The sequence below is a fragment of the Nerophis ophidion genome, linkage group LG27 (assembly GCF_033978795.1).
Source record: "Nerophis ophidion isolate RoL-2023_Sa linkage group LG27, RoL_Noph_v1.0, whole genome shotgun sequence".
NCBI lineage: Eukaryota > Metazoa > Chordata > Actinopteri > Syngnathiformes > Syngnathidae > Nerophis > Nerophis ophidion.
The window spans coordinates 14772093-14799685 of record NC_084637.1 but is presented as its reverse complement, the minus strand read 5'-3'; the positions used below and the strand labels follow the sequence as shown (position 1 = coordinate 14799685).

General features: G+C 42.3%; 1 protein-coding gene across 2 annotated transcripts in view; it reads right to left on the bottom strand.

Annotated features, from left to right (window-relative positions):
- LOC133544188 (potassium voltage-gated channel subfamily H member 3-like) overlaps nucleotides 1-27593 on the bottom strand; it is a 99095-nt gene that overhangs the window by 25662 nt on the left and 45840 nt on the right. For both annotated transcript variants that reach the window (XM_061889303.1, XM_061889302.1), the window contains exons 8-10: nucleotides 18925-19302; nucleotides 18662-18861; nucleotides 7764-8013 (exon numbers count right to left, since the gene is read on the bottom strand). In XM_061889303.1, coding sequence (XP_061745287.1) covers nucleotides 7764-8013; nucleotides 18662-18861; nucleotides 18925-19302 — 828 coding nt within the window. The remainder of the gene's footprint in view (nucleotides 1-7763; nucleotides 8014-18661; nucleotides 18862-18924; nucleotides 19303-27593) is intronic.

Below are 27593 nucleotides of genomic sequence, written 5' to 3'. Positions count from 1 at the left end.
GGGAATTTTCAGAATGTGTCAAGAGAAAGCACGTGATTTCTGAATAGGCTGAACAGTTTGGAGTTGGAACGGTTTGAATCAGGTAAAAAATGTGAAAGGTAGAGCTTGCTAAAATCTGGAGATGAATAATATTAATACGTTGAATAATAAATAGATGCATTTTGGTGTAGGAAAACCATATGTGTGAATTTTTTGGAGCATTCACACAATGAGTCTTTACCTGGTTAAATAAAGAAAATTGATTGACAAACATAGCTGAGGGGGAAAGATGCACTTTCAAGGCGGTGATGTACGCCATCTTGCACTATTTTCTCTAAGCTCCGCCTCCCCCCTGCTGAGCTGTAAATCCAAAGTGGTACTGCCAAAGTTATTTGTGTGTGTGTGTGTGTGTGTGTGTGTGTGTGTGTGTGTGTGTGTGTGTGTGTGTGTGTGTGTGTGTGTGTGTGGAGTTGTGGTTCCTGGAGAAGAACAACACAACTACTGTGGATTAGCCCACCAGGGAGAGAGATGACAAAGTGTGTGTGTTTCTTGCATTAGGTTGTGAACATGTGCGTGTGTGTGTGTGGAGTTGTGGTTCCTGGAGAAGAACAACACAACTACTGTGGATTAGCCCACCAGGGAGAGAGATGACAAAGTGTGTGTGTTTCTTGCATTAGGTTGTGAACATGTGCACACACCCAGGCCAAGATGCTAATGAGGCCCTCTGCAGGCACAGCTCACTTCATTAGTTGCACCAGCAGTTAAGAACCAGTGTTGCCGTTTGGATTTATAAAGAGGGCTCGGAAGATTTGGGTTTGCAGAGGATGGAGAAAAGTATGCAGTCTGGCGGCACAACGGAGGTTTTAGAGCCTGAGTGTCAAACTCTGGCCCGCGGGCAACACGGCGGTTGGCGCAAAAAAGTGACGGCTCCCGGAGTGTTATCCGGCGTCATATAGAAATATATGTAGTGTTCATCGTGTGAGGCAATGCAAATTAAACAAAAAAATAAGTAAATAAAAATTTGAATTGTTCCAGGTTATCGAGGACTGTTATTACTGACGGACGGGTGTCGCGGTGTAACTGCAGCCGGCCACGTAAGAAAATGCTCGTCTCCATGGCAACGTCTCTGTCGCTTTCACTCACTTGCCGCTTTTCCACTAATGCAGGGGTAGGCAACCCAGAACGTTGAAAGAACCATTTTGGACCCAAATAGCACAACGTTGTCAAGCCCCATTCATATCAAACTTGTGGGCCGCACTAACATTAAACGTCTATATTATTATTATTATTATTATTCTAGATTGTACCTAATGTCATGACTGTTTTTATTGACTATTAAGTATTTTGTTGATTATGGGATAAGCAGTAGAAAATGGATGGACGGTACTTTTTCGTCATTTATTGTTTGTCTTTGGTACACCAATGTGTATATTTTAGGCCATTGGTTCTTTGCTTTATTTTTCCAAAAATATATATAAATATATATTTTTATATTGCTATTTTTATCTTCGGTATGAAAATTATTTTGTAACATAAGTTATTTTTATTTTCTTGGTTCTTTGTAGTTGCTATTTTTGTATTATGACATGTTATTATTGGATCATGTTGTACTGCATTTTAATCTTTTGTTTTGTGATTGTGTGATGTTTTTTGCCTAGACCCCAGGAAGAATCGTCTCCACTGCGGTGTAGACTAATGGGGATCCTTAATAAACTAATATTAAGGTGGAGGCCGCAAAATAACATCTCCATGTCTGAAGGCAATATCAAATTAAATAAATTAGAGCTGGCCCGCAGATATTATACAGCGGAGATGCCGCTGTAAAACCGCATTCACCGCTAATACTCATACTTGCCAACCCTCCCGATTTTCCCGGGAGACTCCCGAAGTTTAGTGCCCCTCCCGAAAATCTCCCGGGACAACCATTCTCCCGAATTTCTCCCGATTTCCACCCGGACAACAATATTGTGGGCGTGGCTTAACAGCACTGCCTTTAACGTTCTCTACAACCTGTCGTTACGTCCGCTTTTCCTCCAAACAAACAGTGTTAAGGCCAAGTCACACAATATCTACGGCTTGTACACACACACACAAGTGAATGCAAGGCATACTTGGTCAACAGCCATACAGGTCACACTGAGGGTGGCCGTATAAACAACTTTAACACTGTTACAAATATGCGCCACCCTGTGAACCCACACCAAACAATAATGACAAACACATTTCGGGAGAACATCCACACCGTAACACAACATAAACACAACAGAACACATTTTGATATTTACCTCAGAAGGCTGCAAATAGAAAAGAGACATTTATTTTTATTTAAAGTTTATTTGATATGCCATTGATATTTTTTTATTTTGAAACTCGATTTTGCACGTCACTATAAAGTTATATAAGCCTTGCTTGTTCAATATTCAATGCAAAACTTGTTTGAGTCCCTATTAAAAACCTTGGCCAACTTTGTTCAGTTTTAAATATTGGCCCACTCTGTATTTGAGTTTGACATCCCTGTTTTAGAGGCATAAGGTAACAATGACTAGAAAATGTATTATTTCTACTTGGACACCGGTGTCAAGCTCAGATCAGGCCCACAACATTGTTTGAGGTGTCCTGCGAAAGTGTCTTAATAATGACTCTTTCTCTCTATATGTTTGCATTTTATCAATTTTGACAGAATAAATTGCATGTATTTAAACTTTAATATAATCAGATCATGCAACTAATGATTAGGTTACATTATTGGTTGTTTTGTTACATGCACAATGACCTTCAACAGACCTTCATTTATAAAACATCCTCCCTTCCAATACAAAATCACCAAAACACGTTGTGACGCTTAGCTGGCATTGTGGTGTGGGTTCGTTCTCTCTATCATGCAGTCGGACTTGGACACAGCGTGAAGGTAAGACATGATGATTTATTCATGCAAAACAAACTAAGAACAGTAACACTTGCACCAGGCACTAAAGACAAAACAAACAGAACTAGCATGGGAGTTAGATGGAACTAAAAGCACTAGCATGTGAGATAGGGAATAAACAAAGGAATAGCGTGGAAGCTAACAAGTACAAAAATAGTTTTCTTTACCACGATTGGGAAACAGCGTCGTCACCTGTTGCACGGAACAGAAACTAGAATGCGAGGTCGAATGAACAGAAAGGGCAGGCTTAAATAAAGATGATAATCACGAGGCAGGCGCGCGTAAAAAACAAGATGCAGGTGACACAAATGCGTGGCTATGGCAGCGGAAACAAACCGGAAGTGCCACCAGGAACTAAGGAAGACAAACATCAACACGATGTGATACAAAACGTAATCAAAACCAGAATATGACATGATCCGAGCAGCGGATTATGACACACGTCACCCAACAAAAAAGATCAAAAGAGACAATAGATAATGAACAACCACAAATATGTATTTATTTTTCTACTTATTAGGTTGATATACTATTCATTTATTTATTTATTTTATATGCCAAATATTTTACACAATGTTTTCTTGTTGAAATAAAAATACTTTTATACTTGGTGATGGCGCTGGGAATGATCAAAATGGGGTCCCAGGGACCCCATCAAGTCATAAAAATTGGGGTGACACAGTAAATTATAGGGGTCCCACTTTTTTGTAAGCGTTTTGAAAACAAATGATAAATGTATGCATAATCCTGTTATATCTCACTTTCTATTTTGTGTTTTGGAAAGTGGTTGTCCTAAACGTTACTTAATTCATTGAAAAAATAATACAAAAGAAAGCACATTTTTATGCATATGTAAATGTATTCAGTTATAAACATTATTTCACTTTCTTCTTTCCTTCATGGATCTAATCTTTACCGCTGCCGGTAGTTTTTTCTATATTTTCATTTCTTAAGATGTCGGTGTATTTATTTCAGTATAAAAGTGTAAGACGTTTGTTGCTTCGAAATGATGATAATGGTGTGCAAGGGTACACATAAATCTATAGTTTACATCAACTTTAGATTTATCCGTCAATTCTAAGTTATTATGGGGTTTTTTATGTTGTTGTTTTTTTTTGTTTGTTTGGTTAATGCCATTTTCTTCAAAGAAAACTATTTTTTAGGGCAAACACAAAATATGCAAAATCTTTCCCCAAAAATATTTTTCAAAGTGGAATATATGACCGGAATGAGAATCAGCACCTCCAAGTCCGAGTCCATGGTTCTCGCCCGGAAAAGGGTGGAGTGCCATCTCCGGGTTGGGGAGGAGACCCTCCCCTAAGTGGAGGAGTTCAAGTACCTAGGAGTCTTGTTCACGAGTGAGGGAAGAGTGGATCGTGAGATCGACAGGCGGATCGGTGCGGCGTCTTCAGTAATGCGGACGTTGTACCGATCCGTTGTGGTGAAGAAGGAGCTGAGCCGGAAGGCAAAGCTCTCAATTTACCGGTCGATCTACGTTCCCATCCTCACCTATGGTCATGAGCTTTGGGTCATGACCGAAAGGATAAGATCACGGGTACAAGCGGCTGAAATGAGTTTCCTCCGCCGTGTGGCGGGGCTCTCCCTTAGAGATAGGGTGAGAAGCTCTGCCATCCGGGAGGAACTCAAAGTAAAGCCGCTGCTCCTCCTTATCGAGAGGAGCCAGATGAGGTGGTTCGGGCATCTGGTCAGGATGCCACCCGAACGCCTCCCTAGGGAGGTGTTTAGGGCACGTCCAACCGGTAGGAGGCCACGGGGAAGACCCAGGACACGTTGGGAAGAGTATGTCTCCCGGCTGGCCTGGGAACGCCTCGGGATCCCCCGGGAAGAGCTAGACGAAGTGGCTGGGGAGAGGGAAGTCTGGGTTTCCCTGCTTAGGCTGTTGCCCCCGCGACCCGACCTCGGATAAGCGGAAGATGATGGATGGAATATATGATGTGAAGTAATTAAGCCTTGATCAATAAGTCATAAAAATATTGATTTTGATTCAATATTGTGTTCTGAGCAATGACAGTGTGGAGGTATTTCTCCCATGAGTTCACCTGATGCTGACAAATCCTCCCACAGCCTGGATGTTAAAGTTAAAGTTAAAGTACTAATGATTGTCTGGTGTTAACAATGTCTTCTTTTATTGGCAGCGCACAGACGCTAAGACAGCGCACAAGTTTTCAGTCGGCAGAGCACACATGCTCGAGCTGCAAACAACTTTTCAGTCTCTCTCTTGCAATGTCCAGTGTGCGCCTCCTCGTTTACTCCAACCCTTGTGTCTCAGTCCGGCTGCTGCTAATAAGCATGGCAGGTGATTGGATGATCAATTCCAGCTGGGTAATCCAATCACCTGCCAGCTGCGCTTCGAGGCCGGTCCTTACACACCCAGCTCCGCGGCAGGCCCACAGACCACGCCCCCCTCAAGAGATAGTTTTAAAGAAAAAAACAGTTTGGTTTTATTAGTCAACATTTCAACTTTTTATAAATTACATTTCACCTGTAACTTTTTATATTCCACTTTTGTTATGTTTTTGTTTATTTTGATAGTGTTTTTAAAATGTGCCAATGGCTTTTAAAACATTAGCTCTGGCCCGCAAACGGCCTCAGGGCCACCATTTTGACACCGGTGCTATAGTTAATAAAAAATTTAATCTGATAAGTCTCTGGATAAAAAGCAGAGCCTGGGGACGCATGCGCATTTATCATAACACACTTCAAAATGCACATATTTTCCAGGTTTGTTGACCTGCAAAGTATATTTTTGGGGTGGATGAGTTTGGTCAGGCGCTGGTTAGCTTGAAGCTAACAGTTAGCCTTTCTCCATCTTGGAACAATGTGGATCCAACAGGAGATAAAAGTGAAGTTTCCATGGACTCACAAAGACTAAAACAAGTAATTTACTGGAGACATGGCACAGGATGAAGTTAAAAGGTTGACTTTACCCACACCTTAGTGTTTACTTAGTGTTTAGTCTTTCTTTTGGCAGCCCCTCGCGGTCAAGTTGTCTGACCGCAAACTAAGGCAGTAATTGTGAATGATAAAACTTTCAGCGAATCAAAATTCCCGAACAATAAAAACACAATAAATGGGGACGGAAATTTGACCCGGCAAATATAAAGAAAACAAAACACCGGCGCAAAGAGATAATTGATAACAAATTTTAAAAAATGCCAATATATGTATATGTGTGTATATATATGTATGTATGTATGTATATATATATATATATATGTACATATATATATGTATGTATGTATGTGTGTATATATATATATATGTACATATATATATGTATGTATGTGTGTATATATATATATGTACATATATATATGTATGTATGTATGTATGTATGTATGTGTGTATATATATATATGTACATATATATATGTATGTATGTATGTGTGTATATATATATATATGTACATATATACATGTATGTATGTGTGTATATATATATATGTACATATATATATGTATGTATGTATGTATGTATGTATGTATGTGTATATATATATATATATGTACATATATATATGTATGTATGTATGTATGTATGTATGTGTATATATATATATATATATGTACATATATATATGTATGTATGTATGTATGTATGTGTGTATATATATATATGTATATGTATATATGTATGTATATATATATATGTATATATATATATATATATATATATATATATATATATATATATATATATATATATATATATGTATGTATATATATATATATATATATGTATGTATGTTTATGTATACACAGTGGGGCAAAAAAGTATTTAGTCAGCCACCGATTGTGCAGAGGATTGGGAGAATGTCATGTGGTCAGATGAAAACAAAATACAACTTTTTGGTATAAACTCAACTCGTCGTGTTTGGAGGAAGAAGAATACTGATTTGCATCCCAAGAACACCACACCTACTGTGAAGCATGGGGGTGGAAACATCATGCTTTAGGGCTGTTTTTCTGCTAAGGGGACAGGACGATTGATCCGTGTTAAGGAAAGAATGAATGGGGTCATGTATCGTGAGATTTTGAGCCAAAATCTCCTTCCATCAGTGAGAGCTTTGAATGGTTGACCAAATACTTATTTTCCACCATAATTTACAAAAAAATTCTTTAAAATTCCTACAATGTGAATTCCCGGATATCTTTTCCCACATTCTCTCACAGTTGAAGTGTACCTATGATGAAAATTACAGACCTCTGTCATCATTTTAAGTAGGAGAACTTGCACAATCGGTGGCTGACTAAATACTTTTTTGCCCCACTGTAAGTAAAGTAGCCTTTGTCCATCCATCCATTGTCGACCGCTTATTCCCTTTGGGGTCGTGGGGGGCGCTGGTGCCTATCTAAGCTACAATTGGGCGGAAAGCGGGGCACACCCTGGACAAGTCGCCACCTCATCACAGAGCCAACACAGACAGACAACATTCACACTCATATTCACACACTAGGGCCAATTTAGTGCTGCCAATCAACCTATCTCCAGGTGCATGTCTTTGGAGGTGGGAGGAAGCCGGAGTACCCGGAGGGAACCCACGCAGTCACGGGGAGAACATGCAAACTCCACACAGAAAGATCAGGACCTTCGTATTGTGAGGCAGATGCACTAACCCCTCGGCCACCGCTAATTTTGGCATGTTTACATTATTAATGATCATGAACATGCACTGTCCCTTTTAAATAATTAAATGCTAAACAAATGGTGATGTGTTGAGTTTGGTGGTGTGTGCTGTCTACTGTAGAGTTCCGTGCTGCTGTCCATGGTTCTGAACTTCAGAGTTCTGAGCTTGTTTTGATTGCCATGCGAATCCAAACATGTGCTTTTTGTTACCTAGAATGGCGAGCACAGTGTTGTCCTTCAGAACCTCCATGGAGCCCGAGCACACAAAGTAGATGGCCTGCAGGGCGTCGCCCTGGCGGATAAGGAACTCCCCGGGTGCGCAGAAGGACGTCTTGATGATTAGCGAGAGGGAGCGCAGGCATCCTCTGCTGGCCGACTCAAAGAGCGGCAGCTGCAGCAGCTCCTTGTTCAGGTGCATGGCGATGTCGGCCCTCAGCTCGTCTGGGAAGTCCTTCAGCAGCTGCGGAGTGGATACAAGGGGAGACCAGTTGAATGAGACCGACAAAAGCCATCGAGCACACGGTGAAAATAATCATGAGCGCAATCCAACATATGTGCTCGAAGTTGGGTGGGCATTTTTTGACAAACCCAAATTCATAGATTAACTCTTACGTCATTGATCTTATGCAATGTAACGTATATAAAAGCAAGTGTATAGAAAAAAAAAACATTTTCTCTTATCCAGTTATTCAGGCTGTGCATTTTTAATGGCGAAAAGTGGATTTCCCACTTTTCCATTACACTTACTCTCTAATAAAGGCCTACTGAAATGAGATTTTCTTATTTAAACGGGGATAGCAGGTCCATTCTATGTCTCATACTTCCTCATTTCGCGATATTGCCATTGTTTTGCTGAAAGGATTTAGTAGAGAACATCGACGATAAAGTTTGCAACTTTTTGGTCGGTAATAAAAAAATGTTGCCTGTACCGGAAGTCGCAGACGATGACGTCACAAGTGTGAGGGCTCCTCACATCTTCACATTGTTTATAATGTGAGCTTCCAGTAGAAAGAGCTATTTGGACCGAGAAAACGACAATTTCCCCATTAATTTGAGCGAGGATGAAAGATTTGTGGATGATGATATTGATAGCAAAGGACTACAAAAAAACAAAAAACAAAAAAAATTAAATTAAAAAAAAAAGGCGATTCCATTGGGACGGATTCAGATTTTTTTAGACACATTTACTAGGATAATTCTGGGAAATCCCTTATCTTTCTATTGTGTTGTTAGTGATTTAGTAAGTTTAATAGTACCTGATAGTCGGAGGGGGTTTGTTCACGGGTGTGTTGACGCCGGTTTCTGAGGGAAGTCGACGGCAGCTGCATTGACGGCGCAAGCTCAGCTGATCTCTGGTAAGAGGCGACTTTTTACCACAATTTTCTCACCGAAACCTGCCGGTTGACAAGTGGTCGGGAACCATGTTCGCTTGACCGCTCTGATCCATATATTATAGACAGCGATTTTAAACTTGGCAAACAAGTCAATGGCGTTTTAAAATCGTGTTTTTATCACCTTCGTCTTTTAGTAAAGGTTAAACCATTTTATCTTTTAACCTTTTTGAACAAGTCGTGCATGCTTTTATTTCAAGTGGCCTGGACTACTGCAACGCACTTCATGCTGGCATTAGCCAAAAAGCTCTCTCCCGGTTGCAGTTAGTCCAGAACGCGGCAGCACGACTTTTAACAGGAAACGCCAGCATATAACCCCAATTCTTCAGAGTTTGCACTGGCCTCCCTGTTCATTTCAGAATTGATTTTAAAACATTGCTGTTTGTTTTTAAATCTTTACATGGACTGGCACCTCAATATATCTCGAATCTCATCCAAATTTATACTCCTGCGCGCGCTCTGAGGTCCGAGAGCCAGTTCCAGCTCGTGGTGCCCAAGACTAGACTTAAGACCAGGGGAGACAGGGCCTTCTCTGTGGTCGGCCCTAAGCTCTGGAACACTCTGCCCCTCCATGTTCAAACTGCTTCCACAGTGGATTGTTTTAAGTCTCGTCTTAAGACCCACTTTTATTCTTTGGCTATTAACACTACGTGAGTTGTGTGGTCCTCTGTCCTCTGTTGTCCTCTCTGTTTTTTATTAATTTTGATTTCTATTTTTCTGTTTCAATTGATTTTACCTTTAAATTTGTTTTTAATCATATTTGTTTTTATATTGGGTTTTTTTTATATTGGTTTTATATTGATTTATTTTTTGTTTTTATTCAGTCAAACTATTCCAAAGTCAAAATGCTCCCTGCTAAAGTTAGTTCATTGCTAACATTAACATGCTAATTTTGGCATGATAGCTTTTTGGCAAATTTTGCAGGCACAAACCTCCGTGTCAAATGTTTTTTTACTTGGCATGCTAGCTTTTTAGTTAAAATTACAGGTATGCCCCTCAGAGTCAAATATTTTGTTACTTGTTTTAGGGAACTATTTTCCTTTCTTTGGGCAAAATGGGGGCTTCACGGTGGAAGAGGGGTTAGTGCGTCTGCCTCACAATACGAAGTCCTGAGTAGTCTGGGGTTCAATCCCGGGCTCGGGATCTTTCTGTGTGGAGTTTGCGTGTTCTCCCCGTGACTGCGTGGGTTCCCTCCGGGTACTCCGGCTTCCTCCCACTTCCAAAGACATGCACCTGGGGATAGGTTGATTGGCAACACTAAATTGGCCCTAGTGTGTGAATATGAGTGTGAATGTTGTCTGTTTATCTGTGTTGGCCCTGTGATGAGGTGGCGACTTGTCCAGGGTGTGCACCGCCTTCCGCCCGATTGTAGCTGATATAGGCACCAAAGGAAATAAGCGGAAGAGAATGGATGGATGGGCAAAATGGAATGCCTTAGAATTTACTAGCTTTGGCCTTGGTTTTGCTCGAAGAAGATAAACACAAAGGGGCCTATTCATCAATAAGTTCTTAACATTTCCTTTTATCTTTCTTCCTAAATGATTTCCTAAGAGGAGTCCGTTCAAATTCATGACGTGTTCTTAAGTGGTCGAATTGTTACCACCTGCTGTTCTTAGGTTGCTGAATGTCAAATGGATAGCGCGTGCGTGTCTATCATAATTTGCATATAAACACGCCCTTGCTCACCCCCTGGGATGTGAGGGGAGCAGTGAGCAGCAGCGGTGGCCACGCACGGGAATCATTTTGGTGATTTAACCCCCAATTCCAACCCTTGATGCTGAGTGCCAAGCAGGGAGCTAATGGGTCCCATTTTTATAGTCTATGGTTTGAACTGACATGCTGAAACAGAGACAAGGCGGGAAATGATGCTTTTGATGCAGTCAGATAACTGTGTCCAACAAATACTTTAACAATCACTTCGTATAAGATAACTTAATCGTAAAACTCTTCTATATAAAGACCATACAGAGAGTGGATAATTGCTAATGTGCAACAATGTAGAGACAGAAATGACATATAAAAAACCCAAAACCAGTTGGCACGTTGTGTAATTTGTGTATAAAAACAGAATACACTGATTTGCAAATCCTTTTCAACTTATATTTTAATTGAATGGACTGCAAAGACAAGATACTTAATGTTCGAACTGAGAAACTATTTTTTTTTTTTTTTTTTTGCAAATAATCGTTAAAGTCCTACTGAAACCCACTACTACCGACCACACAGTCTGATAGTTTATATATCAATGATGAAATATTAACATTGCAACACATGCCAATACGGCCTTTTTAGTTTACTAAATTACAATTTTAAATTTCCCGCGGAGTTTCTTGTTGAAAACGGCGCAGAATGATGACGCGTGCGCGTGTTGTCTCGGGTTGGAGGGGACATATTAGCCCAGCACCACACACGGCTAAAAGTCGTCTCTTTTCATCGCATAATTAAACAGTATTTTGGAAATCTGTGTTGCTGAATCTTTTGCAATTTGTTCAATGAATAATGGAGACTATAAATAAGAATGCTGTTGGTGGAAAGCGGTGGATTGCACTGCCTTTAGCACCGAAACACAGCCGGTGTTTCTTTGTTTGTTGTGAAGCTTTAACAAGGTTTTGGATGGGAACATTGTGATATTAAGTCTGCTCTGACCGGAGACTTCAGTGGATTATGGGACCTCCTCCTGTAGCTGTCAAAAAGGCAGCTGTGATCTTGGTTCCTCATCGGCTTCTCTCAGAGACACTGGCGTTCACCGCAGCCATCTGACTTTCAGGTATGACTTTTCAATTTCACCAAAATATTATTAACACAATAAGCAGATAAGGGATTTCCCAGAATTATTCTAGTAAATGTTTCTAATTACATCTGAAACGCCACCACTGCCGCTGCCCGGAGCCGTCGCTTTTTTTTTTAAGTGCCTCACTCTAACTTCCCTCATCCACAAATATTTCCTCCTCACTCAAATTAATGGGGAAATTGACGCTTTCTCGGTCCGAATAGCTCTTGCTGCTGGAGGCTCACATTGTAAACAACGTGAGGATGTGAGGAGCCCTACAACCCGTGACGTCACGCGCAAATCGTCTGCTACTTCCGGTAAAGGCAAGGCTTTTTTATTAGTGACCAAAAGTTGCCAACTTTATCGTCAATGTTCTCTACTAAATCCTTTCAGCAAAAATATGGCAATATCGCGAAATGATCAAGTATGACACATAGAATGGACCTGCTATCCCCTTTTAAATAAGAAAATCAAATTTCAGTAGGCCTTTAACTTAGAATTGAATGGCAGCAACACATTGCAAAAAAGTTGGCACAGGGGCATTTTTACCACTGTGTTACATGGCCTTTCCTTTTAACAACACTCAGTAAACGTTTGGTAACTGAGGAGACACATTTTTGAAGGTTTTTCAGGTGGAATTATTTCCCATTCTTGCTTGATCTACAGCTTAAGTTGTTCAACAGTCCGAGGGCTCTGTTGTGGTATTTTAGGCTTTGTAATGCGCCACACATTTTCAATGGGAGACAGGTCTGGACTACAGGCAGGCCATTCTAGTACCCGCACTCTTTTATTATGAAGCCACGCTGTTGTAACACGTGGCTTGGCATTGTTTTGCTGAAATAAGCAGGGGCGTCCATGTTAACGTTGCTTGGATGGAAACATATGTTGCTCCAAAACCTGTATGTACCTTTCAGCAATAATGGTACCCATGCCTTGGGCACTAATACACCCCCATACCATCACAGATGCTGACTTTTGAACTTTGCACTTTTTGATGCAGTACCGCCTGAGGGGTCGAAGGTCACGGACATTCAATGTTGGTTTTCAGCCTTGCTGCTTACGTGCAGTGATTTCTCCAGATTTTCTAAACCTTTGGATGATATTACAGACCGTCAATGGTGAAATCCCTAAATTCTGTGCAATAGCTGTTGAAAAATGCTGTTCTTAAACAATTTGCTCACACCTTAGTTCACAAAGTGTTGACCCTCGCCCCATCCTTGTTTGTGAATGACTGAGCATTTCATGGAAGCTGCTTTTATACCCAATCACCTGTTCCCAATTAGCCTGGTCAACTGTGGGATGTTACAAATAAGTGTTTGATGAGCATTCCTCAACGTCCTCAGTCTTCTTTGCCATTTGTGCCAGCTTTTTGGAACATGTTGCAGGCATCAAATTCCAAATGAGCTATTATATAAGTTTTCAATGTGACGCTTGTGTGGCATTGTAATGCCGGATTGGTTCTTCCGGGGATGCGTCGAAGCGATGAACACAACAAGGTAAGTTATAAATGGATTTATTAAATAATAAAAGGCTAGGAACAAAAACACTGCTGTAAAGAGAAAGCAAACCAAAAACAGAAAAACAGTTCCTCAGCATGTGAGCTGGAATAAACAAATGGCTTAGCGTAAAAGCTAGCGAGAATATACATACAAAGATGAAGGTCGAGAGTCGTCAGTGTTGCGCGTGGGCAAATTAGGATCCGAGACTGAACAAAGAAAAGAGGAAAGCTTATATAGGGAGAAATCAAGGAGAACCAGGTGTGTAGAAAACGAGGAGCAGGTGAAATCAATGTGTAACCATGGTAACGGACTAAACAGGAAGTAAGTGGGTCAGAAGAGAATGAAACAAAGATGGAAAAATAAACATGTGAAGATCTGAGTCACAGATCGCAACAGTATTCCCCCCCCCAAAAAGACAGATTCCAGATGTCTCAAAGAAAACAAAAACAAATAAGAAACAACTTGAACCCCCTCCCCAAAAACAGAGTCCACAAACGAAGGGAGGGCGGAGGGAGGCCACGGTGGAGGGTCGCCAAGTCGTGTGTCCCCGAATCCACCGAGGACAAGTCAAGTGGCGGCGGCGGATGGAACGCCGCTGCCGAAAAAGTTTTGGCGGGCGACCTCGAAAAGGCCACATTAGTGGCCGCATCGCAGGATGAGGTGCCCGGCGAGGCGGACGACCCGGGCACGGCCACATCCGTGGCCGACATGGAGGAGGGAGTGTCTGGCGAGGAGGATGACCTCGCAGAGGCCACGCCCGTGGTCGACGTGGTGGACGACGCCTCAGCACCGAAATCCCAGCAGGCTTGGAAGCAGCAGACGAGGGTGCGGGGACTGCAGCCAAAGCAGTCGTCGGAGGCGGCCTGGGAGCCGCAGGAGTCGTCGGAGGCGGCCTGGGAGCCGCAGGAGTCGTCGGAGGCGGCCTGGGAGCCGCAGGAGTCGTCGGAGGCGGCCTGGGAGCCGCAGGAGTCGTCGGAGGCGGCCTGGGAGCCGCAGGAGTCGTCGGAGGCGGCCTGGGAGCCGCAGGAGTCGTCGGAGGCGGCCTGGGAGCCGTAGGAGTCGTCGGAGGCGGCCTGGGAGCCGCAGGAGTCGTGACTGGTGTGAGCTCCAGCCTCATCGTCGGCGCCGGTGTGGGCTCCAGATTCTTCGTCGGCAGTGCTTGGCGGCGTGGAGCTGGTACCGGCGCTTGTCGAGGAGCTGGCACTGGAGTGGGCTCCAGCCCTGTCGACACAGGTGAAGGTTCCAGCCCCGTCGTCGACGCTGGTGTGGGCTCCAGCCCCGTCGTCGACGCTGGTGTGGGCTCCAGCCCCGTCGTCGGCGGTGCTTGGCGGCGCGGAGCTGGTACCGGCGCTTGGCGGCGTGGAGCTGGTACCGGCGCTTGGCGGCGTGGAGCTGGTACTGGAGTAGGCTCCAGCTCTGGAGCTGGTACTGGAGTGGGCTCCAGGCTAAAGTCTGTAACTGGTATGAGAACCAGTTCTGGGTCGGAGGCTGGTGTGAGAACCAGGTGGGAGTCTAGTGCTGGCTTGAGAACCAGGCTAACATCAGTTTCTGGTGCGAGAACCAGACTACAGTTAAGTGCTGGTGTGAGAACCAAACTGGGAGAAATGCAGAACACCGGTGGTGGAGGATGTGCTTGAGGTAATGACCTCGCGAGTCTGAACACCGGTGGAGGAGGTCTACTTGGTCGTTGGGATTTGACCGGGGGCAACACAGGTGGAGGAGGTCTACAAGGCCGTTGAGACTTGGCCGGGGAAAAAACAGGTGGAGGAGGTCTACAAGGCCGTTGAGACTTGGCCGGGGGAAACACAGGTGGAGGAGGTCTACGAGGAGCTAGCGGTTTAACGGGCCGAAAAACAGGTAAGGGTGGCCTCATAGGAGGTTGCGGTTTGACAGTTTTAAGAAATGGTAGCGTCTGCGCTACCTCCGCAACACAGCTATAGGCCATAGCCCCCCCCTCCAGACGGGAATCCCAGACCCGTTCCCTGTGGTCAGGGACTGACCATAAGGGAGGGTGGTGGGAGGTTTGGAGGCGGGCAGACTCCTCCCCTCTATATTGTCCAGAGTGTCCCTTTGAAAAGGGAGAAAAAACCTTGGACTTGGGCTGGGAATGAGGTTTTACAGGTGGAGTTGAAGAAAAACTAGGTGACTGAGGTTGACTAGAATAATGAGAAAAAATATCCTGATAATTACGTATTTTATCATAAATGTTATTGGTATTCGAAAAAGGTTGGGAATGAAAAGTACTGTCCACAATATAAAAATCTTCTGAAAAAATGTCAACAACAGGGGGCGGTGTTGCGTCACCGGTGGGCGTACCCCAAATGTCGTGACTGCTAGAGTCAGGGGAAAAAAAACAAGCTGGATTACCGGTAGTGGAAGGTGAATCCTGGTCGGGGTGAATTTTGCTGTGTTCGTAGGAAGGATGAAGTGGTGCTGGATAATTACTGCCGTGCGGGGGACCTCTCCACTGGACCCCCCGCCTCTTCGGGGCAGCGCGAACGGCTTCGGAGGGGACTTCAGGCCCACAGTCAAGTCTTTCCTGCTCCCAAGCCATGAGCTCCAACCACAAACCCAAGTCGAAGGGTTCCTCCCGTGGTTTCGACGCGGAAAAACATTTTGATGCTCGGATCCTACTGTGACGCTTGTGTGGCATTGTAATGCCGGATTGGTTCTTCCGGGGATGCGTCGAAGCGATGAACACAACAAGGTAAGTTATAAATGGATTTATTAAATAATAAAAGGCTAGGAACAAAAACACTGCTGTAAAGAGAAAGCAAACCAAAAACAGAAAAACAGTTCCTCAGCATGTGAGCTGGAATAAACAAATGGCTTAGCGTAAAAGCTAGCGAGAATATACATACAAAGATGAAGGTCGAGAGTCGTCAGTGTTGCGCGTGGGCAAATTAGGATCCGAGACTGAACAAAGAAAAGAGGAAAGCTTATATAGGGAGAAATCAAGGAGAACCAGGTGTGTAGAAAACGAGGAGCAGGTGAAATCAATGTGTAACCATGGTAACGGACTAAACAGGAAGTAAGTGGGTCAGAAGAGAATGAAACAAAGATGGAAAAATAAACATGTGAAGATCTGAGTCACAGATCGCAACATTCAAGTTTGAACATTAAATATCTTGTCTTTGTAGTGCATTCAATTGAATATAGGTTGAAAAGGATTTGCAAATCATTGTATTCTGTTTTTATTCACAATTTACACAACGTGCTAACTTCACAGGTTTTGTGTTTTCTACATCACTTCTTATGCTTCTTTGCTACACCTTTTATTGCAACAGTAGGGAGCCTATTGCTCTTGAGCCAAATGTGGCTCTTTTGATGAATGCCTCTGGCTCTCAGATAAATCTTACCTGACATTGCTTAACACGATAATGAATAATTCCACTGGTAATCACAATGTTAAAAATTACGTTCAAAATACAAAACATTTTTATGCATTTTAATGCATCCATCTATTTTGTACAGCACCTGTTCAAGAAGTCGCATTATTTGGTAAGAAGTATTTTATTTATTATTGGTTAGCTTCAGAATAACAATCTTATTAAAAAGAATATTATCCTCTAAAAATGTTGGTCTTACTTAAAAATGCAGGCATTTAGTTGTATTCAGTGTTAAAAAGTATTATATCGGGAATTACTTTTTAAAATATTTGGCTTTCATGGCTCTGATTGGCAACACAAAATTGGCCCGAGTGTGTGAATGTTGTCTGTCTATCTGTGTTGGTCCCTGCGATGAGGTGGCGACTTGTCCAGGGTGTACCCCGCCTTCTGCTCGAATGCAGCTCAAATAGGCTCCAGCACCTACCGCGACCCCGAAAGGGACAAGCGGTAGAAAATGGATGGGCTCTCTCAGACAAAAAGGATCCCGACCTCTATTCTATCGCGTTTTTTTTTTTTATACAATATTTCTCATCCAAAAGTGTTTTTCTTTTTAAAAGGCATGTTACATGTTAGAATTGAGTTGTTTTGAAAAAAAGAAAAATAAATAAAGGACAGAATTAAAGGCCTACTGAAATTAGATTTTCTTATTTAAACGGGGATAGCAGGTCCATTCTATGTGTCATACTTAATAATTTTGCGATATTGCCATATTTTTGCTGAAAAGATTTAGTAGAGAACATCAACGATAACGTTCGCAACATTTGGTCGCTAATAAAAAAGCCTTGCCTGTACCGGAAGTAGCAGACGATGTGCACGTGACGTCACGGGTTGTGGGGCTCCTCACATTGTTTACAATCATGGCCACCAGCAGTGAGAGCGATTTGGACCAAGAAAGCGACAATTTCCCCATTAATTTGAGGCAGGATGAAAGATTTGTGGATGAGGAAAGTTAGAGTGAAGGGCTAGAAAAAAGGGGAAAAAAAAGGGGAGGGCAGTTGGAGCAATTCAGATGTTATTAGACACATTTACTAGGATAATTCTGGCAAATCCCTTATTTGCTTATTGTGTTACTAGTGTTTTAGTGAGATTATATGGCACCTGAAAGTTGGAAAGGTGTGGCCACGGGTGTGGTGACCGTCAGTGTCTCTGAGGGAAGCCACGTTTCTCGTGGAGGCGAAGGCAGCCGGGCTGAGATTTTTTTTTTTTTTTTTCCATTCCTCTGCAGTGGAAGCATCCGACGGTCGGGGGCAGCCGGTCGGAGGAGGCAAGAGAGTCCGTAGCTGCCTCTTTGACATGTGCACGAGGAACGACTCAAGTTATCCGCTCATGTCTACGGTAAGAGCCGACTAATTACCACAATTTTCTCACCGAAACCTGCCGTTTGACATGTGGTAGGGAACCATGTTCGCTTGACCGCTCTGTTCCATATTAAAGCTCCACCGTCATCTTTAGAGAATGTAAACAAGGAAACACCGGCTGTGTTTGTGTTGCTACAGCCGGCCGCAATACACCGCTTCCCACCTGCGTCTTTCTTCTTTGACGTCTCCATTATTAATTGAACAAATTGCAAAAGATTCAGCAACACAGATGTCCCGAATACTGTGTAATTATGCGATTAAAGCAGAAGATTTATAGCTGTGATCGGTGCTGGAAGAAAATGTCCGGTACAATCCGTGACGTCACGCACATGCGTCATCATACGCGTCATCATTCCCTGACGTTTTCAACAGGATACTTTGCGGTAAATTTAAAATTGTAATTTAGTAAACTAAAAAGGCCGTATTGGCATGTGTTGCAATGTTAATATTTCATCATTGATATATAAACTATCAGACTGCGTGGTCGGTGGTAGTGGGTTTCAGTAGGCCTTTAAGTTGTTTTGGGGGGCCAAACACCAATTAATTTAAGTAGGAGACAATGATTTAAAATACAAGTATTTTGAGTTAAGAGCTGGTTCACAGAACCAATTAAGCTTTTTTGAAAGGATATAGTAGGAAATTTTTAGCGTGCTCGTATTCCTCTGGCGGCACTTGACATGTATTTACAAGTTGTACTGCACCTCGCTGACGTCGATGCCGTTGTTGACGGACCAGGTTGTCTGGAAGCACTCCATCATACGTTGCTCAAGGGCTTTGGGCAGCCGGTGCACTCTGATGAAGTCTTTCAGGTCCTTGGTGCGGGTGTGGTACAGGGAGCGTCGTGAGTACATCCTCTGGATGATGGCGGTCACGTTACCGAACACCACGGCATGCATTAACGCTGCGGACGGAACACAGAAGTGAAAACGAAGACCCAGTGGGAAATGTCAGATGTTCTGCACACCTCCAATCAGCATGGTGCAGATGGAGAAGATCTTCTCCGAGTCGGTGTTGGCCGAGACATTGCCGAAGCCCACGCTGGTCAGGCTGCTCAGAGCGAAGTACAGCGACGTGACGTAGGAACTCCGCACGGACGGACCGCCGCTCAAGGTCACGCCCGTGCCGCCGGGCGACCTCGCACGTGATCTGCTTCCGTTCCATGCGGCCGCTCCCAACAGAGCCGCCCCGTTTAACAGCTCCAGGCTTGAGCTGTTCCACTGGCTGGAATTGAGCAGTTCTGGTGTCACGGCCCCTTGAGGCGGATCGGAGACGCCCAGAAGGGATGTCAGCGGTGCCAGGAAGTAGGGCGTACCCAAACGTTTGGCGAGCTCGTGAAGCCAGCCTGTTGGGGAGGAGGTTTAGAAGTGTTTATATTTGTAACACAAACAATGGATTATGTGTGTACTAGAGATGCGCGGATAGGCAATCATATCATCCGCAACCGCATCACCTAAGTCGTCATCCACCCGCCGTCCACCCGAACCAACATTTTATCAGAACCTTACCCGCCCGCTGAAATACATCAGAGGTTGGCCGCCTTTACCACTCACAGAGCTATTTAAACCTGTTTCACAGAGTAATGAAGACTATTGGAGCCGCTAACGTTCTCGCGACTATCCAATAGCGTTAATCCTGATGACAAGAATATGGACGTGCGGTGAAGCCATTGCCTTTGACACCTTCAACAACATGTACGAACCGATTGTTAGTCCGGCAACATGTTGTGTGCAGCTTCCGCAATCACACCTATGAGATTGAAAGGCATACTGGGTGATACAGAGTACACTGGTGGTTGTGATATAAACAACTTTAACACTTACTAATATGCGCCACGCTGTGAAACCACACCAAACAAGATTGAAAAACGCATTTCGGGAGAACATCCTCACAGTAACACAACATAAACGCAACACAACAAATACCCAGAATCCTTTGTATCCGTGACTCTTCCTGAATATATTTTACACCCCCGCGCCCCCAACCCCGCCCACCTTACCGATGCACGGGGGATGGCGGGGTTTGCTGCTAGCATGGTGTATAAAATAGTCAGGAAGTTTCACAGATACAAAGGATTATGGGTATTTTTTGTGTTGCGTTTATGTTGTGTTACTTTGAGGATGTTCTCCCGAAATGTGTTTGTCAATCTTGTATTGTGTGGCTTCACAGCGTGGCGCATATTACTAAGAGTGTTAAAATTGTTTGTATCACAACCATTAGTGTACTCTGTGTCACCCAGTATGCCTTGCAGTCGTGTGCGTGTTGCCACGGAAGCCACACACAACATGATGCTGGACTGACAAGCAGATCGTACATGTTGTAGAAGGCGACAAAGCCAATGGCTTCATAGCACGCCCTAATACTTATTATCTGGGTGACTGCCGGCAGTCATTCTAGAGAATATTAGCGTCTCCTATTTTCTTCTTCGCTTTATGACACGGGTCTTAAATGGCTCTTAAAATGGCAAAAGATACAGATCCCAGAACCATGTATATAAAATATTTCCGGATGGTTCAACCGCCACCCGCCCGAATCTAATTGAAATCTATTTTTTCGTCATGTCACCCGCCCGACTCGCGGTTTATCCGCGGACTCCGCGGATGAGACCGCAAACCGCGTATCTCTCGTGTGTACAAACTATGATAGCTCCTGAAAAGCCTGATTTACAGTTTTTTACTGTGTCTGGCTCAGTGGCAAGGGAACTTTCTCTTTCAATAGCATTTTATAATGAATAAGATATGCATTTTTCAACTTTAAAGACTCAAAACTGTTGCGTTCGGGACGCATTTTGAATGCGCGAGTTGTCACCCCCCAGATGCTGCAGGACTCGGACAGGCAGAATAGCAGGTAAGAACTAGTTTAAAGGCCAACTGAAACCCACTACTACCCACCACACAGTCTGATAGTTTATATATCAATGATGAAATATTAACATTGCAACACATGCCAATACGACTTTTTTAGTTTACTAAATTTCAATTTTAAATTTCCCGGGAGTTTCATCTTGAAAACGTCGTTTAATGATGACGTGTACGTGTGACGCCATGCGTTTTTAGGCAGTACGAGCGCTACGCACACACACAGCTAAATGTCGTCTGCTTTAACGGCATAATTACACAGTATTTTGGACATCTGTGTTGCTGAATCTTTTGCAATTTGTTCAATTAATAATAGAGAAGTCACAGTAGAAAGATGGAGGGGGGAAACTTTAGCCTTTTAGCCACACAAACACACGGTGATTCCTTGTTTAAAATTCCCGGAGCTGAAACTTTACAATGGATCAGACCGCGGTCAAGAGAACATGGATCCCTACCACATGTCAACCAGCAGGTTTCGGTGAGAAAATCGTGGTTAAAAAGTCGCTTCTTACCATAAAAAAGCTGAGCTTGTGTCGTCCATAAAGCTGCCGTCGACTCCCCTGAAACACTGCGCGTCAAGACACCCGTGGAGACCCCCTTCCGACTATCAGGTACTATTAAACTCACTAAAACACTAGCAACACAATAGAAAGATAAGGGATTTCCCAGAAATATCTTAGTAAATGTGTTTAAAAACATCGGAATCTGTCCCAATGCAATCGCGTTGTTTTTTTTTAACTCGTTTTTTTTTTTTTTTTTTGTAGTCTGTCGCTATCAATATCCTCAAACACGAATCTTTCATCCTTGCTCAAATTAATGGGGAAATTGTCGGGACGAATAGCACATGGGCGTCAAACTCTGGCCCGCGGACAAAATTTGGCCCGCCGTACAATTTCATTTGGCCCTTGAGGCAATATCAAATTAACATTAGAGTTGGCCCGCCGGTACTATACAGCGGCAGAGCCGCTGTGACACTGCATTCGCCGCTAATACTAATACTTAGCAACCCTCCCGATTTTCCAACAATTCTTCTGAATTTCTCCAGATTTCCACCCGGACAACAATATTGGGGGCATGCCTAAAAGGCACTGCCTTTAGCTTTGTCTACAATATGTTGTCACGTCCGCTTTTCCTCCATACAAACAGCGTGCCGGACAAGTCATATAATATATGCGACTTATACACACACTTTAGTGAATGCCAAGCATACTTACTCAACAGCCATACAGGTCAGACTGAGGGTGGCGGTATAAACAACTTTAACACTGTAAAAAATATGCGCCACACTGTGAACCCACACCAAACAAGAATGAAAAACACATTTCGGAAGAACATCCGCACCGTAACACAACATAGACATAACAGAACAAATAACCACAATCCCTTGCAGCACTAACTCTTCCGGGACACTACAATATGCACCCCCTGCTACCACCTAAACCCACCCCCCAACCCCAATCCCACCCATCGCATTGTTATTCTATTTTAAAATGTATTAGCCTGTCGAAAAATGTAATGTTGATATTTACCTCAGAAGGCTGCAAATAGAAAAGAGGCATTAAATGTTTTATTTAAATTCTATTTATTTTACCTTTGGTGTTTTTTTGTTTGTTTTTTGAAGGTTGATTTTGCACTATTAAGTTATATAATTATTGCTTGTTCCATATTCAGTGGTAAAGCAAATCAGTGGCGCAAACTGAGAAATAATTAACAATTTATTCATGCACTTTCTCTTGCTACTTCAAGGCTTGAATGTTTGATTCATTCATTATTGTTATTTTATTTTCAAATGTATTATAAGCCTGTGGAAAAAGTTTATTTGGATATTTACATCAGAAGGCTGCAAATAGAAAAGAGGTACTCAATTTTTATTTAAATTTTATTCGATATGCCATTGATATTTTTTAATTATTATTAGTATTATTTGAAACTTGATTTTGCATGTCACTATAAAGTTATATAAGCCTTGCTTGTTCAATATTCAATGCAAAACTTGTTTGGGTCCTTATTAAAAGGTTCATATGTTCAACCTTGGCCCGTGGCTTTGTTCAGTTTTACATTTCGGCCCACTCTGTATTTGAGTTTGACACCCCTGGAATAGCACTTTTTGTTGGAGGCTCCCATTAGAATCAATGTGAATATGTGAGGAGCCCTCAACGGGTGACGTCATCGTCTGCGACTTCCGGTAAAGGCAAGGCTTTTTTATTAGCGACCAAAAGTAGCGAACTTTATCGTGGATGTTCTCTACTAAATCCTTTCAGCAAAAATATGGCAATATCGCGAAACGATCAAGTATGACACATAGAATGGATCTGCTATCCACGTTTAAATAAGAAAATCTCATTTCAGTAGGCCTTTAATATAAAAATGACAAAAGAACACTTGACAAAAAGCAAAGAAAAGCCGTGCCTACGCATGGGAAGCTAAAGACTAATGGTTAGCAAGCATCGAGTTCAAAGTGTCCAAATAGAAAACGACGTGTATTTACTTAAGACGTGACTTAAGTAAATACAAAGTAGAATACCAAACGTGACTGTTGCGAGTAGCAAACAAAACAACCAGGCAGAATACTCAAACAATAATCAAAAACAGGTGCGCGTCAGAAAGTCAGTGCAGGTGGAGCAAATGAAGTCGCCATGGTGACAAATACAAACAAGGAAGTGTAAAACACAACTCAGGGAATGGAAGAGTCCAAAAATAATGACAAAAAACACACAAATAGGACTCAAGAACAAAACTATGTCCGATCCGGAAGGCGGATCGCGACAAAAACTGCTTTTAAAAGTGTGTTTGAATATGCTTAATTTTATGGGTATGTTGAGCATCAGGCTCATGCAGGTGCTGAATGAAAAAAATACTCTCTGACATCAATCCCGCATATATCTGAGTTCAGACTACAGTACGTTTCCTCTGACAAGCAGCATCAGACAGACAAGTAATAACAATGGGCCCCAATCAGCAATAAGTTTCTAAAGTTTCCTCTTATCTTTCTTCCTAAGTGATTTCCTAAGAGGAGTCCATTCAAATTCATGATTTGTTCTTAAATGGCCAAATTGTTCCCACCTGCTTAAGTTGCTGACTGCAAAATGGTTAGTGCATCCGTGTCTATCATAATTTGCATATAAACATCCCCTTATTTCCCCATTGTGCATATGTAAACACCCTTAATTTCGTAATTTGCATAGATAAACGCCCTTAAAGGCCTACTGAAAATAGATTTTCTTATTTAAATGGGGATGGCAGGTCCATTCTATGTGTCATACTTGATCATTTTGCGATATTGCCATATTTTTGCTGAAAGGATTTAGTAGAGAACATCGACGATAAAGTTCGCAACTTTTGGTCGCTAATAAAAAAGCCTTGCGTTTACTGGAAGTAGCAGACGATGTGTGTGTGACGTCACGGGTTGTAGGGATCCTCACATCCTCACAATGTTTATAATCATAGCCACCATCAGCAAGTGCAATTCGGACCGAGAAAGCGATGAGTTCCCCATTAATTTGAGCGAGGATGAAAGATTTGTGGATGAGGAAAGTTGGAGTGAAGCACTAAAAAAAAAAAAAAAAAACAGGCGACGGCAGTGTGAGCGATTCAGATGTTATTAGACACATTTACTAGGATAATTCTGGAAAATCCCTTACCTGCTTATTGTGTTAATAGTGTTTTAGTGAGATTATAAAGTTGTACCTGAAAGTCGGAGGGCTGCTGTGAACGCCAGTGTCTCTCAGAGAAGCCAATGGAGGACCCAAGATCACAGCTGCCTTTTTGACATCTACAGAAGGAGGTCGCATAATCCACTGCTGGTTGACGTAGAGAAACATGTTTGTTTGACCGCTCTGTGTTAAAGCTTCCCAACAAACAAACACCGGCAGTGTTTCGGTTGCTAAAGGCAGCTGCAATCCACCGCTTTCCACCAACAGCATTATTCTTTATAGTCTCCATTATTAATTGAACAAATTGCAAAAGATTCAGCAACACAGACGTCCAAAATACTGTGTAATGAAAAGAGACGACTTTTATCCGTAAGTGGTGCTGGGCTAAAATGTCCCCTCCAACCAATAACGTCACAAACACACGTCATCATTCCACAACGTTTTCAACAAGAAACTCAGCGGGAAATTTAAAATTGTAATTTAGTAAACTAAAGCGGCCGTATTGGCATGTGTTGCAATGTTAATATTTCATCATTGATATATAAACTATCAGACTGCGTGGTCAGTAGTAGTGGGTTTCAGTAGGCCTTTAAACTAGTTCTTACCTGCTATTCTGGCGGAAAAGACGAACATCAGAGACATGCAGAAAACACAAACAGATTACAGATCATTGGCTTCTCTGAGAGACACTGGCGTTCACCGCAGCGCTCCGACTTTCAGGTATGACTTTATAATCTCACTAAAATACTAACACAATAAGCAGATAAGGGATTTTCCAGAATTATCCTAGTAAATGTGTCTAATTACATCTGAAACGCTCCCACTGCCACAGCCTGGAGCCGTCGTTTTTTTTTTTTTTTTTTTTTGTGCTTCACTCTAACTTTCCTCATTCACGAATCTTTCATCCTCGCTCAAATTAATGGGGAAATCATCGCTTTCTCGGTCCGAATAGCTCTTGCTGCTGGAGGCTATGAATATAAACAATGTGAAGATGTGAGGAGCTGTCGCGCCAAATTTCTTTCCCCCTACAAAAACCTTCTCCCCCCATTTACTTCCGGGGTCATGATTAATACAGACGTTTTGTTTACGCTATATTATAAAAATATAACGCTATATTATAAAAATATAACGCTATATTATAAAAATACAGACGTTTTGTTAACGATATATTATAAAAAATGAAAAAAATAAAAAAAATTACAAACACAAGCTATGGGATGACGCATTTACTTCCGGGGTCACGTTTCCTCACGTTTCCTCTTATGTCATCCCATAGCTTGTGTTTGTAAATTGTTTTTTTTTTAATTTTCTTTATTTTCTATATTATAGCGTTAACAAAACGTCTGTCTTTTTATAATATAGCGTTATATTTCTATAATATAGCGTTAACAAAACGTCTGTATTATTCATTACCCCGGAAGTAAATGGGGGGGGGGGAGGTTTTTGTAGGGGGGAAGAAATTTGGCGTGTCAGAGCCCTACAACCCGTGATGTCACACGCACATCGTCTGCTACTTCCGGTAGAGGCAAAGCTTTTTATTAGCGACCAAAAGTTGCGAACTTTGTCGTCGATGTTCTCTACCAAATCCTTTCAGCAAAAATATGGCAATATTGCGAAATGATCAAGTATGACACATAGAATGGACCTGCTATCCCCGTTTAAATAAGAAAATCTCATTTCAGTAGGCCTTTAAGGCTCACTTGCAACACAAAAATGGTGTGTACTCGTGCTTGTAGTGTTGTGCCAAGAACACCTTTCCAGAGAGCACCTTAGGCCTGCTCAAAAATAAGTTCTGTTGTCGAGATTGCGGTTGTATATTGCATTAAATGTGGCACAGATTATAGTTGTGTGCTGCATGTCCAACAGCACAGCAAATCACCACAGATTGGAGCAATCAGCACTGCAGATGAGTTCATTTAGTGTTTTTTTTTTCAATCGGATTAATAATAATGATGGTTTAATTTGATGAATGGCTTTTATTTTGATAGCCCCAATATTTCTCAAGGTGCTGTATCGTGAGTACTGTTGTTTCAGCAGGAAACACTTTGAGCAGTTGTTACAAGGCAGGAAGAGAAGCCTGTCTTCTGACCAAATAACTGAATTCTTCCTGGTGCTGCCTTCACTGTCTTGCCTTTCCAACATGTGACCAGGAAAAACAGTAAACACCACCAGCACCTCACAGCATTGTTGTTATTTGCGGCAAGCGCAGTAGGAGGTGAGACTGATCACCATAATTGCACTTATTCTCTCCCAAATGGACGTGCTTGTCACAGGCTTCTTCACGCCCCGTGGATGAAATGATAAGGAGCATCTTTGTTTGGACCATATCTTTGGATGCATGTAGCTGCACTGCTATCTTGCCACTTCTGATTGAGTTGTCATGCGTTGCAACGTCATCAAATGTATCTCTTGGCTTATCTCATTGCCGTGGTGCGAAAAGACCATGCATGAGGGTTTTCATTATTCACTGAAAAATGATTATGGATGTCAAGTTTTCTTTTACTTCGTAGTGTAAGGTAGAGATACGCTGATTTATGTAGAATTAGCATTAGCAAATTACAAACCCCGTTTCCATATGAGTTGGGTAATTGTGTTAGATGTAAATATAAACGGAATACAATGATTTGCAAATCATTTTCAACCCATATTCAGTTGAATATGCTACAAAGACAACATATTTGATGTTCAAACTGATAAACATTTTTTTTTTTGCAAATAATCATTAACTTTAGAATTTGATGCCAGCAACACGTGACAAAAAAGTTGGGAAAGGCAGCAATAAATACTGATAAAGTTGAGGAATGCTCATCAAACACGTATTTGGAACATCCCACAGGTGTGCAGGCTAATTGGGAACAGGTGGGTGCCATGACTGGGTATAAAAGCAGTTTGTCAAAAAATTCTCAGTCTTTCACAAGAAAGGATGGGGCGAGGTACACCCCTTTGTCCACAACTGCGTGAGCAAATAATCAAACAGTTTAAGAACAACTTTTCTCAAAGTGCAATTGCAAGAAATTTAGGAATTTCAACATCTACGGTCCATATTATCATCAAAATGTTCAGAGAACCTGGAGAAATTACTCCACATAAGCGGCATGGCCGGAAACCAACATTGAATGACCGTG